Here is a 17,483-nt window from a genome sequence, read left to right as displayed (position 1 = left end):
CAAACATAACGACTATCAGCATGACCAAATATCGATTTTTGCTTCATCATTCCACAAAACTTTGACCAGAACTCCATCCATCATTCAAATGTCATTTTGCAAACTAAGCGATTGTCCTCGTGATGTTTTCCTAAGAGTGTTTTTTTCCTTGGCCTGTGACCATTGAGACCGTCACCATGCAATACTCAATCTATGGTTGAAATGGAAACGTCACTCCCACTTGCAGCCGAATCACCTTGAATATCTAGGCAGTCAATCTCGGATTGTTATTATCCTTCCACACAATTCTTCTAGTTGTTCTTGGAGAAAGAACCTTCTTTCTTCCAGACCGACTGAGTGTCTTGTACTTCTTGTATCCTTTCTCCAGCTTTGACAATAAATAATGTTATGCCTGAGGTCTTCAGATAGCTCTTACTTTTCCCCATATTGACTTATTGGTAATGACAGCAATCATCCTATGCCTAACCCTTTTATACTCTAAGAATATTCAATAACAATCCAGCATTTTCTAGACTTTTCTAGAATTAGGTTCTGCATTATCATACTGAAATTTCTAGCACCTTGTAGACAATAGCATCAAAGGGTATCATAGCATCAAAGGGTATGAATATGTTTGAATTGCTGAAAAATAAATTGTAGACATCTATTTCTTGTAACTTTTTCCTCATCCACAAAAGCAAAACTTTTGCTACAAAAGATTTTTCCTAAAATTCTTTGTTTGAGAAATTTCTAGAAATGATACATTTCCATTGGGGTATGTAAACTTTTGACTACAACTGTGTAATTATATATACAGGCTAACTTCACTTTAACGAACCCCCATGTGACCTGGAGAAATGTTTGTTATATCAGGGTGTTCACTATAATAGGGTTTGGCATTTTTCTGTATCAGAATAATGACAAAACAGCATCAATATATAGTACTTTTATGAAGATTCCTTCACATTGATCAACATTTAAACAGTATTGTGACAAGGTACTCGTGTCACATGTGTAGGTAACCGCATTGCAAGACAGACATAGGAGTTGGAGTTGAAACACGGGCACAGGCGCAAAGTATTTATTAACAGTAAATATTAAAGTATTTACAAAACAGAAAGTAAACAAATCGGTCATGTGATGCTATCAACGATGGTAACACACAGAGGACACATACAGAAGACTGTACAAAAGGCAAAATAAAACAGTACAAAAACTACAAATAAAATGTGCAACACAGGGCGAGCGCTAGCCTTACTGAACAAGGTGTCCCGCTCCAGGAATCTGCTACAGTACGTAACCCTCGCTATACATTAACTTGGAATCAATATCCCCTAAACTAACCTACTTATGAGCCGGTATTCTTACAACGACTCCTGCCTCTTCATACGGCCTTGGCTGGGCATTGCCTTCACAAGTACCATGTTGCAGTACCATGTAAACAATCATTTGATCAAACATAACTCCAAAAAACACAAAACAAACCCGTTTCCACATATAAAATGACACCAACACTAAATTTCCCCCCAGTGCAGGGCAATCGCCCTGCTACAGGTATGTTTAAAAGAAAACAGTAAAGAAATGAAAAAGTTAAGGATGTACACTTACATGCTGAATACAGTAATTACATGTCCTTTCTCTTGAAAAAACTATCCAGTGTAGATTGCTCCTCACGCCGATTGCTTGGTTGCAGTTTGTGTGAAGATGATGGACAGGCAACGATTGCATTCGTCATGCATGATTCGTACTACAATAGGTCATCTTTGAATTAGCGTTATCTTTGAATTAGTCAACCATGGTCTTTGTTTTCACTGAGAGAATAACACCCTTGACACTGGAGAAAGTTCAGTGTCAGTCAGTACTGATATCGTTGTATCCGGGTCGATCCTGTACGTTATCGTTCTATTAGGGCTAATTTGCATTGAAAAAATCTGTTCTTGCTTTTGGGAACATTAAAAACGGGTATATATTGAGAAAGATATGTACAACATATCGAAACGTTGGGCAGCTGGCTCTTTGAGCTAAATTATATAATTATATATATATATATATATATATATTTTTTTTTTTTTGACTCCGGGATGTATTTCACTGTTAAAAAAAGGCTTATTTCACAGCATCTCGAGGTCTAAAAACAGGTATTTCAAGATATTTCACGATTTAAACGTAATATTTATTAAAGTACAAAACATAAATAAATAAATAGCGACAGCACCTTTTCTTTTATTTAATTCAATAGCAACGAAAATATAAAACCACCTTCATATGCTTGTCACAAAGTTCTATTATATAAAAAATATTTTCTGAAACTATTTAGATGAGGAAACCCGTGGTTTTGCCAATTCTTGCTGTATATTGTCGACTTTTGTCACCGTTGGGAAACGCGTTGTTAAGAAACCCATTCATTACTTCTTGTCTCAAACGTGCACACAGCTGCACAGCTTCTGTAGGTTGCACAAATACACACAAAAAGGAATCATCAAATGGGAGCAGGATATTTATTTATTTGCTCTGCATACACATTAACATGTTTTTTTTGTCTGTTTGTTTTTTACTATTAGGCAACGTTTAGCCAAACAGACTGTTGTTCAACGTATGTTAAAATTCAAGCTGTTATCAAATCGTACAGTGCAGTATAACTAGTGTTGGGACAAATATCCAAACAAATATTTTTTGACATGTATTTGAATACAAAAATCAATGTTCATATTCACTACAAATGACAAAAATACCTTGCACATATTTACTGTCTCACCAGAATTTGTGCGACAGTTTAAAAAAACTGCAAATGAAAAACATCTCCATGTGATATGTGAGATTTAATATACAGTATAAAAGAAAAAACACAGATCAACACAGCAGCTCTTGAGCCTCTACTTAAGCTTTAGACAGCAAAAAGTAAACAAACCAGATTATGCGTGTGCACGCATAGTGATCTCTATGGAAATCCACCTGGGACAAAAATGTGTTGTGCTGCTTTAGAGCGAGCCAGAATCTCATGGGACAGAAAAAAGGCAAGCATGTCATTCTGACATGCCTCACTTAAACAGTATCCAACTTCCTGAAAATGTTGTGTAGTGATTTTTTTTATAGACTGTATATATTTTCTGTTATGTGGAATGTAACAAACGAGAACCAAAACAGTTAGTTTTTTTTTCCCTTCACTTTACAACGCCATTTCCACATTTGTTTTATTTGAAATTTTTAAAGTTAAATTTTAGTTTGCATTTGCTTGTTCAGCTGCAAAAAGGCACAAGTAAACCTCATGTTATTACTGTATGAAACGTGTCGATGGCCACTGTTTACTGTGAAGAAACGGCAATGGCAAGGAATGAAAAAAAGAAAAAAGAAATAAAATGCGTTGTCAACTATTATTTATTTTGGGAATAAATGTTTTGTATTTAATTCACTGGGGTAAAGCAAGTCCTACACAACTTATTCTTTACTCCTGGGATATTTTTCTATTTTAAAGTGTTACATATTGTAAGGTCTTGCTGTAAAATAGCGCACACACACAGGGGCCGCGGCCACCCTCCCCTGCTGCTATGCTGTCTCTGCCTGCGTTCAATGCAATATAATGGCTTATATTACTTTTTGAAAACAAACAAATATTTAAATTATGAGCGAATATCCTAACATGAAAATCCTGTGTTCGTCCCACCATCAAGTATAATAAATACTCAATGTAAGCTTTGTACTTTTGGTATTCATGAGCTTTAGTGTGTGGCATCCTTTGGCGAAACACTGTTTCAGTAGTAATCTGTAACAAACCAGTTTCTAGTCAGATAATGGCCTCTACCGGTTAACAAAACTGCATATCGCATTGACTTCAGTTTTACTGTGGGGAGTACTGTGCCATCTTTTGACATTTTCATAGTTGTCTGTGGCTACCACTGATGTGTGTGTTGATCGCGTTTACAAATGCCAAAATAATATATACATGAAAAGATGTAAAAGTGGATAAAATGGGCGTTTGGATTGACTGGTAGGGACGTAAAAAAAAAAAAAATTGGCCAGTTAGCGCCTTTGTGTAATATATATGGGAGTATGTTTTGCAATATTTCAAAATAATTACCATGTAATTAAAAGTAAACGGCAGGGCTTGATTGCGATGCCAAAACAAACAGAGTATCTGCAGCTAAGCCTCCTCATTTCCTATACTGGAGGGTCAGAAAAAGTTTAAGAAAGCCAAAGGCCACTTGGAGTGAGCTGAGCACAAACAAAGCTGCACTGCTGAAAGTAATACCAAGCGCTCAAAAGTATTGGATTTCAAAACAGCAACAAATTAGAAAATCATGCAGGTTTAAGGAAAAGTTTTTTTAGGATACAGTAGGAGATTAAAAAAGGAAGTTTCAGAAAGGCAAATAAATTGTCTACATCCAGATATGAAATACAACCTTGCAGTGTGGAGCTGCTTGTAAAAATCATATGAAGTGCCATTTTGAGTTTCTTTAAAATCTGTTAGATATTTAAAGCCATCAGCAGTCTCACGAAGACCAGGATGAAGCTAGCAGGCAGGGTATTCCTGGTCGCAGCCTGACACTTCGTCCTACTTCCTTGTGAGGTTTGTACCTGTTCAACTACTAGATTGGTGGACAAAGCACACTTTCACACGAACAAGTCCCAGAATCTTTCCCGGTGCTTGCTTGTGCATGTCTACCTGTACACCCACTTCCTATACATCCACCAAAACAAAACTACAGCAAGAACTAGAAGGGTCTTCAAATTGATTGACAATTGATTTGCAAGCAGGTGGGTTTTGGGGTGCTTTGGGGGGCACGGTTCTCTGTAATTGTATCTGTTTCGTTCCCCTACCATAAAACCTTTAGGAGTTATAGCCTCACAAGCTTTCATAGACAAAAACCCCAAAAAGAAAACCTTACAAAAACAGTATGTGTGCTGCACACACAAGGAAGCAACGCTACAGTACAAACATGCAATACTCTTTTGATAATACAACCACATCCATCAAATGTGAAATGCAAGGCATGGCTTTGTCTTATTGAGAAGCATTAGTGCGGCGTCCAGGAGACCCTTGGAAATAAGATTCCATGGGTTCTTATCCTGGCTTAAATGTTCCAGAACCTCCTGCAGTGATTCCAGGAGACATGTTACTCTACCTTGTGGTCATATCGCTGCAATTTTCAACATATTCCTGATAGTTTGGGTATTTCTTTTAATTCACACATTACAGGTAAATAAACCAGGGATTTACTCTTTTTTTCAACTTTTACTTAGGAACATTCACCAGGAGTGAGATTTAATTGCCCAGTTAATTTGTGACCCATGATGTGCGATTAAAAAAAAGAATGGGCATATATTTACAAAATCGAATGCTGCGGTACGGACAACACAGGGCAGAGCAAAGGCAGCGCAATGCATTTCTTGTAAACACCGCAGGGTGTTCTGGAACACTAAGAAATGTAATTAAAATAAATTTGAAAAGGGGATAAATGGTACATGTAAAATAAACGTCGCGTGTAAAATCAATTGGACCTGATAAGCCTGATAGGCACAGAATTCTGTGGACTACAAAGGGTAAAAGCGATGGATTACAAAATGCCTGTAGAACCCTAGTACTAATAAGAAAGCATGGTTTCTGCAGTGCAAATGTGTAATCAATAGGACCTCTTCTCCCTGTAGTTATCAGTTTCATCCACTGATGGGGAATGTCTGTGTGGGTTGCGACACAGGCACACTTGCAGACTTCTGTGCATTCATCTTTTTTTTTCAAAAAAGTTTGATTAATGGTGAAAATATGATGTATTACTGTACTTTCATATTGAGAAAGAATTGGGAAGGGCAGAATCTAATGGCTGTAATTGTGTAATTATACCGGATACGATACCTTGCCAGACAGAGCTAGCTGCACTAAAAACAGCATTATCAATCCCAGTCAAACTGCTGTGAGATCCTCCCAATAGTATTCAATGAAATGAAAGAAGTTATTTACAAACTGCTAAACAAGATCATGCAACAGTCTCTTGACATAGGGGTTGTACCGACAGACTGGAAAATTGCAAACGTAATACCGATCCACAAAGAGGGAGACAAAACCGAACCAGGTTACAGACCAATAAGCCTGACTTATTATATGTAAACTTATGGAAACTATAACATCCAAAATGGAAAATTACCTATATGGTAACAATATCCTGAGAGACAGTCAGCTGCTAACCTGCTTGACTTTTTTGAGGATGCAACATTGACAATGGATAATTGCAAAGCATACGACATGGTTTATTTAGATTTCCAGAAAGCTTTTGACAAAGTCCCACATAAAAGATTAATTCTCAAACTGAACGCAGTAGGGATTCAAGGAAATGCAAGCACATGGATTAGGGAGTGGTTAACATGTAGAAAACAGAAAGTACTGATTAGAGGAGAAACCTCGACATGGAGCAAGGTAACCAGTGGTGTACCACAGGGATCAGTATTAGGTCCTCTGCTATTCCTGATCTACATTAATGATTTAGATTCTGGTATAGTAAGCAAACTCGTTAAATTTGCAGACGACACAAAAATTGGAGGAGTGGCAAACACTGTTGCAGCAGCAAAGGTCATTCAAAATAATCTAGACAGCATTCAGAACTGGGCAGAGAGAAGAGAGAAAAGTGTAAAGTACTGCACGCAGGCAATAAAAATGTGCATTATAAATATCATATGGGAGATACTGAAATTGAAGAAGGAATCTATGAAAAAGACCTAGGAGTTTATGTTGACTCAGAAATGTCTTCATCTAGACAATGTGGGGAAGCTATAAAAAAGGCCAACACGATGCTCGGATATATTGTGAGAAGTGTTGAATTTAAATCAAGGGAAGTAATGTTAAAACTTTACAATGCATTAGTAAGACCTCACCTAGAATATTGTGTTCAGTTCTGGTCACCTCATTACAAAAGGCTATTGCTGCTCTAGAAAGAGTGCAAAGAAGAGCAACCAGAATTATCCCGGGTTTAAAAGGCATGTCGTATGCAGACAGGCTAAAAGAAATGAATCTATTCAGTCTTGAACAAAGAAGACTACGCAGTAATCTCATTCAAGCAAAAAAGGGGTAATCTCATTCAAGCAAAGGGGACCTTTGCATATAGAAAATGAAAGATCAGTTGAGTTATCCTGCAAGGTTGGGAGCTGGGGATGCCAATACATTTTTCCAGGCTCAGTTTGACGTAGTAAAACACAAAAATGTATTCCAAAAGTCCCTATACTGTACATATCATTCAAAATCCTAAAAGGTATAGACAATGTTGACCCAGGGGACTTTTTTGACCTGAAAAAAGAAACAAGGACCAGGGGTCACAAATGGAGATTAGATAAAGGGGCATTCAGAACAGAAAATAGGAGGCAATTTTTTCACACAGAGAATTGTGAGGGTCTGGAACCAACTCCTCAGTAATGTGGTTGAAGCTGACACCCTGGGATCCTTCAATAAGCTACTTGATGAGATTCTGGGATCAATAAACTACTAACAACCAAACGAGCAAGATGGGCTGAATGGCCTCCTCTCGTTTGTAAACTTTCTTATGTTCTTAACACTGTAAGAGGGTAAAATGGGATCTATTGAAAGCACTGGCAGGCAAATGCTTGCTTTTATAATCCACCCAAAACAACACAGAGTACGTAGCTTATACAATGTGAGAATTTGTCTATCATTTGTAAAATACATGCCTCAAATTAAATTATATCCAAACATCGTCACAATGAATTTAAGCTTTAAAATTTACTGTGATGCACTGTATTGTAATGCTGTTTATATGCCATACTGTGGAATACAATACAAATACTTGCTGAATTGTATTGTATTTTAATATTTTAACCTTTTCAATATTGCTCTGCAAAAAATATTGATATCATACTGTGTTTTTTAAATAAGATTTGAATTTTTTGATCAAGGGAAACTGGAAAAAGGCAGGCAGAAGTGGTTTCTGGAGTACAGCTACATCTCATATACTCTTGGCACTACACAATGGGTCTTGGCTTTCAGTCCTTTAGAAAGCCAAGATGATTCTCAACAAGATGATTCATTGCAACATAGCTTACTTGAGAGATCAGTGTACCTGTAAATAATTAAGAGGAAAACTCTTTGAGAAAAGCATCGATAAAAACAGCACTGGGAGCTGAATCAAAATAAGGACTAAGTGTTACACTGCATCAATAGATAGAAATCAGCAGAACTACTTTGTTTTTGGTTTTTTATTTAGTTTCTGCTATCTTAGCCAATGGCTACCACTATGCTGTGTGATTGTCCACATTAAGTCTTGCGGGTTCGCCATAAATAAATATGTAAACTATGGAATGTTTCAAAAAAACATTTGCTTGTTTATTTTAGGACAATCGGCGGAGATTATTGCAAACAGCATTCACGTATTGTGCAGCTTATACTAGAAGTCCCCTCCTTTTTCACCACAGGCAGAATGACTAACCCATAAATCAAGTGAATGAATCGACCTTGAAACATGAAGGGAATGCACAGCTCAGTGAGTTTTCACTCATAGCAGACCTTCCATCAAGCACTGCAACAAGACATTTCATTTTAAAAGGAATTTTAAAATATGACTGCTGACCACTTATCACTGTTATCCTCTATTTTACCCTATTTATGAAATCACAAGAATAGCTATAAAGAAGAGGGTTCATTTGGCATGACAGTCTACAGGGATCTTTAATACAGGGTTTTACCGCTTGCCCAGATTCTAATCCAACCTTTTCAGACAGTTACAGCTAAATTATTTCATCCAGGGTTTCTGTGACGTCATAAATTACGAGACCGAAGGTCGAGTAATTCATAAACTGTCACAGAAACCCGAGATGAAACTGTTTTCCTGTAACTGAAGAGGCCCATCTATTATTTTTTTATAATACATGGATACCCTTGTGATGCTAATATTAAAGAAGACGAGGTTCAGCAGTACAGTTAGGTGTTTTTTTTTTTTTTTTTTTTTTTTTAAATAGTGTTTTCAGTGCTGTACAGACGTTCTATGTCGTTATCCGTTTAGTTCAGGGGTGCCCAATCCTGGTCCTGGAGGGCCGATGTCCCTCCTGGCTTTTGTTGCAACTGTGCCCTAAATTACTTAATTGGACCAATCAAGCCCTTATTAGAAGCTTAATTGGTCCAATTAATCAATTTAGCGTACAGTTTGAACAAAAACCAGGAGGTCATCGGCCCTCCAGGACCAGGATTAGGCACCCCTGGGTTAGTTTCTCCGAGATAAGAATGTACCAGCTTTATATTTAACATTTCTGTACCGTGGGTGTTGTCAAGTGATTGAAAACTAGACATTTTGTGTTTGAATTGATAGAGGTGGTGGTCTTGAGGAGTCAAGGGTCAAAATTCAAGTATATTTTCCTCTAGAGGAAAATATCTTTTTTTTTTTTACCTCACTACTCAGGATGCAAATATAGCCTTCATCCATGTATTTATTATATATTTTAATCGAGCTGTCACTCGATTAAAATATTTGATTGGTTAATTTATGGGCATTAGTTGATTAAATCGGTAGATTAAATCGGTGCACATTATTAAATAAAGGTAACAGTCTTAGAGGGTCCTGCACAGTAATACTTGAAAAAATAAAAATAAAAATAATTAAAAAAAATACTAGACATTAATAGACTATAAGTAGAACACAGACGTTACATTGTGCACTTATATTAATGCGTTGGAGCATTTTGTTGTTTGTATCCGAAGAAACTGTCGGCATCCAATCCAAACTTTGTTTATATACAGTATATAAATGTATACCGTACGGTACTCACTGTGCTATTTTATTCCTAGTAACTCCCGTTTCAGCATTGAAAAGATCTGTTTAAATATAAACCCATTGTTTAGAAAGATACTCAATAGGCCTATTAGTGCACTACAGATTTGCATTATTGTCGGGTAATTTACAAGTGCATTGCGGGTTTACAATAAAACAAACAAAACATCTAGAGGTTGTTTTCATTTGCTCAAATAAATTAAGACTAAAACTGAGGAGTAGAACACAGAAGTTAAATTGCACACAACTGTACTTGAACTTACATAAAGCGTTGGAGCGTTTCGTTGTTTACTTCCAAAGAATGTCGCCACCCGTCCGATGCAAACTTTTTTTTTTTTATCTCGATGCAGACTTTTTTTTATCTGTCACGCAACACTCTTACCAGTTCTGAAATCGTGTGCTATTTTATTCCTATTAACACCCTTTACAGCAGAGAAGAGAGACATCTCTCTTTTTTTTGTTTTTTAAATTGTAAACACACTTGCTGTAGCCTTTTGCATAGGCGCTGTCCACATGACTGACGTTGATGAAACTTTGATCAGGGTAAGCAGTCAGGGCGGATATGTGACAATCGGAGCAGTCCTAACACACACACTAACACACACTGTAACGTAGCCTCTCCGTAGTCGGCTTTTTTGCTCTTTAAAAACAGACCCAAACACAGGACTTGAAGGTTTAGAAGGAAATATATATATTTTCATTCACCTAGCAGAAAAAGAGTTGACAGCAAGCTTTGCTAAGCCCGAGGAGTCTTATGGTACTTCAATCACGGCAATGCAAAAGGCGTACATTGAAGCAGTTTGACAAGAAAAAGCGTTAACCAGCAGGCAAATCGATCCAGTTCAGGAGAGAGGCAGCCAGCTCAGCAACCCAAACCACTAAAGCAATAAACGGGACGCAGGCCTGCTGCTTGATGATTCAGGGCTTTTCAAGCACCTGTGGTAGACATACCATAACATACTGTACTATAACTAATTGTGTTTTGGATGGGGGAAGGGAAGAACATGATGTTATAATGCATTACTGAATTTGAGCTATGTATTAAAGTTTTTTGTTTAGTTTTTCTTTCATTTGATTCATTGTTTATGGTTTTATGACCCTTAAGTAGCACTAGTGAGCAGAAACATCTGCCGATACAGTGGGGCGTGGCTGTATCATTGGGACTAATCTAAACACCATGCTTTCTTGTATCCCCCTCTCGTCTCGCACGCAAAGGTAGCATGGCGACAAACATCGTGAAACCATTTACAATGGTGACACACAGCGATATAAGAACATAAGAAAGTTTACAAACAAGAGGAGGCCATTCAGCCCATCTTGCTCGTTTGGTTGTTAGTAGCTTATTGATCACAGAATCTCATCAAGCAGCTTCTTGAAGGATCCCAGGGTGTCAGATTCAACAACATTACTGGGGAGTTGATTCCAGACCCTCACAATTCTCTGTTTAAAAAAGTGCCTCCTATTTTCTGTTCTGAATGCCCCTTTATCTAATCTCCATTTGTGACCCCTGGTCCTTGCTTCTTTTTTCAGGTCGAAAAAGTCCCCTGGGTCAACATTGTCTATACCTTTTAGGATTTTGAATGATATGTACAGTATAGGGACTTTTGGAATACATTTTTGTGTTTTACTACGTCAAACTGAGCCTGGAAAAATGTATTGGCATCCCCAGCTCCCAACCTTGCAGGATAACTCAACTGATCTTCATTTTCTATATGCAAAGGTCCCCTTTTACAGAGGTTATTAGTTGCCTCGTCTCTAATCCTCTCCAGTCAGAGTTCACTAAATTGTTTCCTGTGGAAGCCTGGCTCCTGGGAGCACGCTATCTAGGCAAGGCACTTCCTTCGATCACTGCAGTAATTACACTGATAGGAAGGTTGCTATCTGTATCACTCCAACTTCCCAGCTACTGAAGAATGTAAAATAAACTGAAGAACACGCTTAAATAGGATCTGCAGGTGGCCGGGTGGCACAGAGCATTTTTACAAGTGAACACACATTCCCGCACATTGACCTTGATGATTTGATCAAATTGTAACATTTCCCCAACAGAGCCTGTACACAAACAAGCATGCACTGTATTATTGCTCCCCCCCCCCACACAGACACAACCATGGTGAGGAATTCATGGAAGTACATCTACACATTCAACAAACGTATTATTTTAAAACAAGCAGAGAAATGTTTACAGTAGGGAACTAAAAACAAGCACTTTTTTTTGGCAAAATGTTTCGCACAAGAACATTTTCAGTCACTCAATTAATCCACTAAATATGAAAATCATGCATTTAGGACTTAATTGTACTAAACCTAGAAATACTAGAACAGTGGTTCCCAACCATTTTTAATGTAGGGACCTCTTTGGTGTTTGGATTTTTCCCCACAGCATTTCAAAACTACTTTTGTATATGTATAAGTACATGTAGAAAGTAAAATATTTATATATCGTACCTAACTTAATGAGATTCCTAGGTCTGGCTCTTTGCTACCAGGTCAGCAAGGAATGTTGTCATTTTGCGCATTGAAAAGTTTCTGATGGCAAAGTTCCTGTTTCTTTTGTTTAATTTATTTTTTACATTCTGAATGCTTGTAGATAAATGGCGTCTCAATTTTGCAGGTTTAAGAGTTTTGTTTGATAAACCTCCTGACAATGCACTGGGGCTTGGGTCGTCCTCGGATCCAGTAAATGTAAATATACGCTTGTCCACGCAACCGTTACCTCGTGTAGTAAATTTATCTATCAATTTCTAACGCAACTTATTGCACTCACCAAGTCACAAACTTTGCTCGATGTACATGTAAAAAACACTGGAATACAAAGATGAGGTGGATGGGAAGCAACTGTTTTCCTATAATACAAGATGCTTTCATCTACTGCTACTGCTGAGTATTCCATTAGCAAAATGTCCTAACGGCTAGATGGATTGAGTTGACACCAAAGGGCTTCAATAAGGAGATTAATTTGCTACTAAAATCTTTGCTCCAATGTTAGCAGAATAGAAGGCCAGTATTGATAGCAGTCGAGCTGTTCCTATGTCCACCTCAGGCTACAGTACTTTCAGGGCAATTGTGCTGCAGGATTTACTGTCAACAGAAAAAGCACTTCAACTGGTCAGGCTTTCCAGTAAAACTGATGAAAGAGGAGAGAAAAAAAGGACATGGATTTTTGATGTACCAATTTTGGGGGTTCTTTTTTGTGTTACATTAATTGGTTCAAAAATGCAAAAATGTTGTTATGCATGTATTTTCATTTCAAAATATCAGGTACTATACCTCGGTTAAATAAATCTCTATAAGCTATGCCTTTAGACTGTCTTGTATTTCTTGGGTCATTTTACATGGCGGGTGAAATTGTCCCCACCCCTTTACTGGCTTTATGCTCGTCAATAAGCAATCATCAGCTTCCCCTATTGACCAACATACTTTTAGCCAGTAACATGCTATGATCCAGAAGACACTGCTGGAGTGAAATGACCAAGGAAGTAAAGCAGTAACAGGACTTCCTAAAAGCAAGGCAGGCAAATTGAGAACTTCCTTTAACCTAGTGTAGTACCAAATGTCGGTTTTAAAATTAATATACATGTTTGCTATAATGTGTGTTTCTTCAAAACTGCACATTGAGCCCTATCTAGATAATGGAAGTGCTTATGGAATTAATTTGTTATCTAGAGCCCCTTTCACACTGGCCAACCACGTCACAATCCCGCGTAGTGTGAAACCACATACCCAGTGACTCAGGATGTAGGTGGACACGCTTTGACCTGGGATGAGCGAGACAAAATGCTTGACAGCCATTCGTGAGCCGACACAATAACAAACAGCCACACCTGTGAGAAGGCTCCACTTCGGCAAGGAACATTTCTGTTTCACCATATTTTTGTTGCTTGAGACACACCATGAGCCAGACTGCAGCAGGGATGAAGAAACATTTGCTCTAATCAACATTTAGGCCGACAGTTCAATCCAGGGAAGCTTGGATGGGCATATATACTCATATTGTTTACTTGCGTATGTCACCCGTGTCAACCCTGCTTTATCAAAAGCAGTGTGAAAGCGTGTACTTGACTCGCATGACACCTGGTCCTGCCTGGGTAGGTTCTGAACCGGTTAGATCATGCCAGTATGAAAGGGGATTAGAATTACTTTACTGGGGAGTTTTATTTTTATTTTCAGACTTGGTCAATATGGGCAGGGCTGGGACAGCAAAACACACTACATTTATGACGGATTCAAACCCAGACCGCCCAAAACATGGTTGACTCATATCATCGGTGACAATGACTCGAACCCTGGACTCCAGATGCATTCTCTATCCTACCCCACCCAATCCCTGAGCAATAGGCACCTGTATTCTTAACAACCTGGTGTTTAATGCAGAACCTACAATAGCTACAGATTTAAAAAATAAATAAATAAATAAATAAATAAGATAGATAGATGTTTGATAGATGGACAGATATTGAAGAGGAAAGATAGAAACGTAGATAGAAAGACAGGACAGACGAGACGAGATACAAACTTACCCTGCATCGTTTTCCCCAGTCCCTGCCCCAGCTTCCAGCCATGTTTCTGGAGTAACCGGTGTCCAATATTATCCTAACGGACAGAACAGAGAAGAAAAACCAAAAATATTCCAATAATAAGAACACCCTTCTCCTGCAGATGTCAAAATTATCACAAGATGAGGATCAGGTACATAGTTACTATGGAGAATATACAAATGCATGCAAGAAAGTGCTAGAGGAAAGGACTGGGGATGGATGAACCCCTACCCCTCTGAGATAGAAGGGACTGGCTTCCCTAGAGTCAGAGCTCCCCTCCTGATCTCGTTCATGGTGTGATTCTGGCAGATTCAGTGTATAATGTTTAAGAGAAAACTTAGTAAAGCAAGGTGGTGGGCACAGAAACGTGTAGAATAACACCATATCTAGCTAGTAGATGTTTTAAATCTATAACACTACATAGATGTCATACATAAGCGTGGCGATACCCATCACCAGAAAGAGTATTACATTGCAGCAGACAACAGAAGAGGCATTAAGTTATCTTTAGTCATTTGGTGTGTTCTTGAGTGTGAGTGGCTTTTGTTAACCTCTAAATTAACCAAGTAAAATGCAAGGTGGCCCCACCACTATGAAAAAACAAACACAATCATAGCAAGATTATACCAGGCTGGACTCAACTCGGTTCTGAAAACTAGCATGCAGCTTTGTTAAAAAAAAAAAATTAAAAAATGTGAAGTTAGTAAAAATGAAATAAAAACATTTTTAAAAAGTAAAATGAAAGACAACGATAAAACGACTAAATAAATATCAATAACAATGAACACAAGCACATAGAGGTGATGGAGTTCACGTGTTGTCTAACAGAAAAGCGAAGTTTAGGATGGAACAGGCATGCCATGGATTAGACAGCAAGAACTATTAGTGCACATCGGGGAAACCAGCAAGCAGAATGTCTCATGTCTCCTTGGCGTTTGAATGCGTTCCAATTTAAAGACAGCTACTGATTACACAGAACTGCGACCTGCCTTCCCCCTCATACTTACCCTGCTCCACCCGCACTTATAAAATAGGAGATCTTTATGAATTGGCATTGGATTTGAATGACTCTGTTTCAGATGGGGGGCTCTTCTCTGAAACACGGGGCAGGTCACTGTTCTGCATACTGCCTCTTAAAATGTACAGATTTCCATAGAAAAAAATTATAATTGAGAAATAAAATTAAGAAAAACAAGCAATTTACTGCAAAAATGGTTTTAAGTTACGATTAGGGCTTTTCAGCATCCAAGTGATCAAACAGCTTTTGAGATCTGGGGGCCTGCTTTTCAATAGGATGTATATGGGACGGTTCTGGCCAACAAATGGGGTTTCTAAGGGGCTTGTAGGAGAGCTTTGATGTCAATAAAAACCCAATACTAATGCAAACTGATTGTGAACATCTCGAAATACGGAAATAAACTTAATACAGTCAATGCCAAACATTTAGACTTTCTCAATGTCTTCAGACGTCCTGAAGAGAAAGACTTCTAGTCAAATCTTTTGGTCACTGTATTTATTAGGGTTTTTTTTTTCATTTCTAATTCGTTGGCGATGATTGTGAACATCCCAAATCATTATTCTTCTATTTTTTGTTGTGCTCAGACATTAAGCTGCCAACTTCTGAATGCTAAATCAGCCCACTACTACAATAGTGGCAGTGTTGAAAAGAAGTCTATAAAACAAGCACAGCTGTGTGTGTATGTGTGTTGTCTATGATGCCTTGTTGAGGTATAAACAAATGTTTTTAGTTTTTTTTTTAATAAATCCTGTATTTGATAATATGTGTTAAACACGTTGTTTGTGCACTATGTTTTAAATTTGTTGAGATTTCTTTAAACTACTGTATTTATTAAATGTCCTATGTTAATGGATTGCAACCACAACTGCACCTCTGCCCATCTGAAAGCACACACACACACACACATCACAATTAGCTCACAATCAGTTTCTGAGGTTGCCTGTCGCTTTCCTATTCGATGATGCAGTGCTACCCTACTGTAGTGAACTGTACTGTAAGGGCTGGTTAGCGCGTGTTCTATTACAACAGGGCAGAAGAGCACAGCACACAACAGGTTAGGCTATCAGGGGGCTGTTTGGATAACAGAGGTGTTGGATAATTAAGGTTCAGCTGGAGTCAGTTTACATGTAAGCCCCCCAAACTTCAAAAGCTTAAGAATGGAAACATGTTTAAAAATTGCAATCCCTCCTTTTTGCCGAACAGGCTGCCATTTTGGCTACTTGAGGCCGGCTGCACAGTTTAGATCTTCAGCTTTCACCGCAAATGTCGTCTTTAATTAAATCCATGTTTTATTTTGTTAATTTTTTTTTTTTTTTTATCATCAAGTGGTAAGGAGGAATTGTATCGTTGGTGCCAAATTTTAATCTAATACATAAATACCAGCAAGCAGCAAACAAATGTGTTCTGCACATAATAAACCGATACAAATAAATTTATTCTCAAAGGAATGTAACTGAGACAGGAGGATGAGACATTGCGCAGGCTTTGCTGTATAAATGAATGCACTAAAATAAAAAGACAGATGAAGCAGTACGCTGTTTTCAATAGCAGTGCAAGTGGAGTGAAAGCATTTCCATACGAACCTGGCTTTAAAAACTGGGCTGTCAAAAGAACAGTTAAATGTAACACAAAGTAAGAAACTGTCCAATCACTAAATTTATTTCAGTTTTTTTTTTTTTTTTACTGCTTGCAAAAAAAGTCTACAAATAGAACAAGAGTGTGAAAAACATAATGTATAAAATAAAATAAAAATAAAATAATAAAAAAAATCCACAAGTCAAGATCAGCTGAAGTCAAGTGCAGTGTGCTGCTACTGACACAGTGGAAGGAAAATTACAACATTAGAGGCTTCTGATTTTCAATGCTTGACCACAACTTTTCTACTCTCCTTTAAAATTTCAATTGATGCCTGTTAAGCCATTTGTGTATCTCAATCACAACTGAGAAACACGCCAACAGTCAAATTGATTTAATTTACTTATTTTAAATGGAAATAGAGTTACGCTTGTAATATACTTTTATCATTATAGCTTTAATAAAGATTAGTCGCTTATTAACATGTTGCAATCTGGTTTGTATGTTCTGCTTGTAAATGAAAAATGAAGGCTTGGCAGATTTAAAAGCCCATTTAGTTGTTTCACAGAAAGAAAAAATAAAGTAAATTAAATCAATTTTACAATTAACACATTT

At 37.6% G+C, this 17,483-nt stretch overlaps 1 protein-coding gene across 10 annotated transcripts in view; it reads right to left on the bottom strand.

Moving 5' to 3' along the window:
* The window catches only part of gpatch8 (G patch domain containing 8), a 146,753-nt gene that overhangs the window by 83,181 nt on the left and 46,089 nt on the right, over positions 1–17,483 (bottom strand). For 5 of the 10 annotated variants that reach the window (XM_034055610.3, XM_034055617.3, XM_034055614.3 and 2 more), the window contains one exon: positions 14,258–14,330. The exons of 1 other annotated variant lie outside the window; for it this stretch is intronic. In XM_034055610.3, the coding sequence (XP_033911501.3) occupies positions 14,258–14,330 (73 nt within the window). Of the gene's footprint in view, positions 1–14,257; positions 14,331–16,876; positions 16,895–17,483 lie in introns of all 10 variants that reach the window. 4 more of the 10 variants (XM_034055615.3, XM_034055611.3, XM_034055616.3 and 1 more) reach the window with 1 other exon arrangement.

Source organism: Acipenser ruthenus, chromosome 33, assembly GCF_902713425.1.
Source record: "Acipenser ruthenus chromosome 33, fAciRut3.2 maternal haplotype, whole genome shotgun sequence".
NCBI classification, from domain to species: Eukaryota; Metazoa; Chordata; class Actinopteri; order Acipenseriformes; family Acipenseridae; genus Acipenser; species Acipenser ruthenus.
Note: the sequence above shows the minus strand (reverse complement) of the source record. Positions and strands in the feature narration are given on the sequence as shown.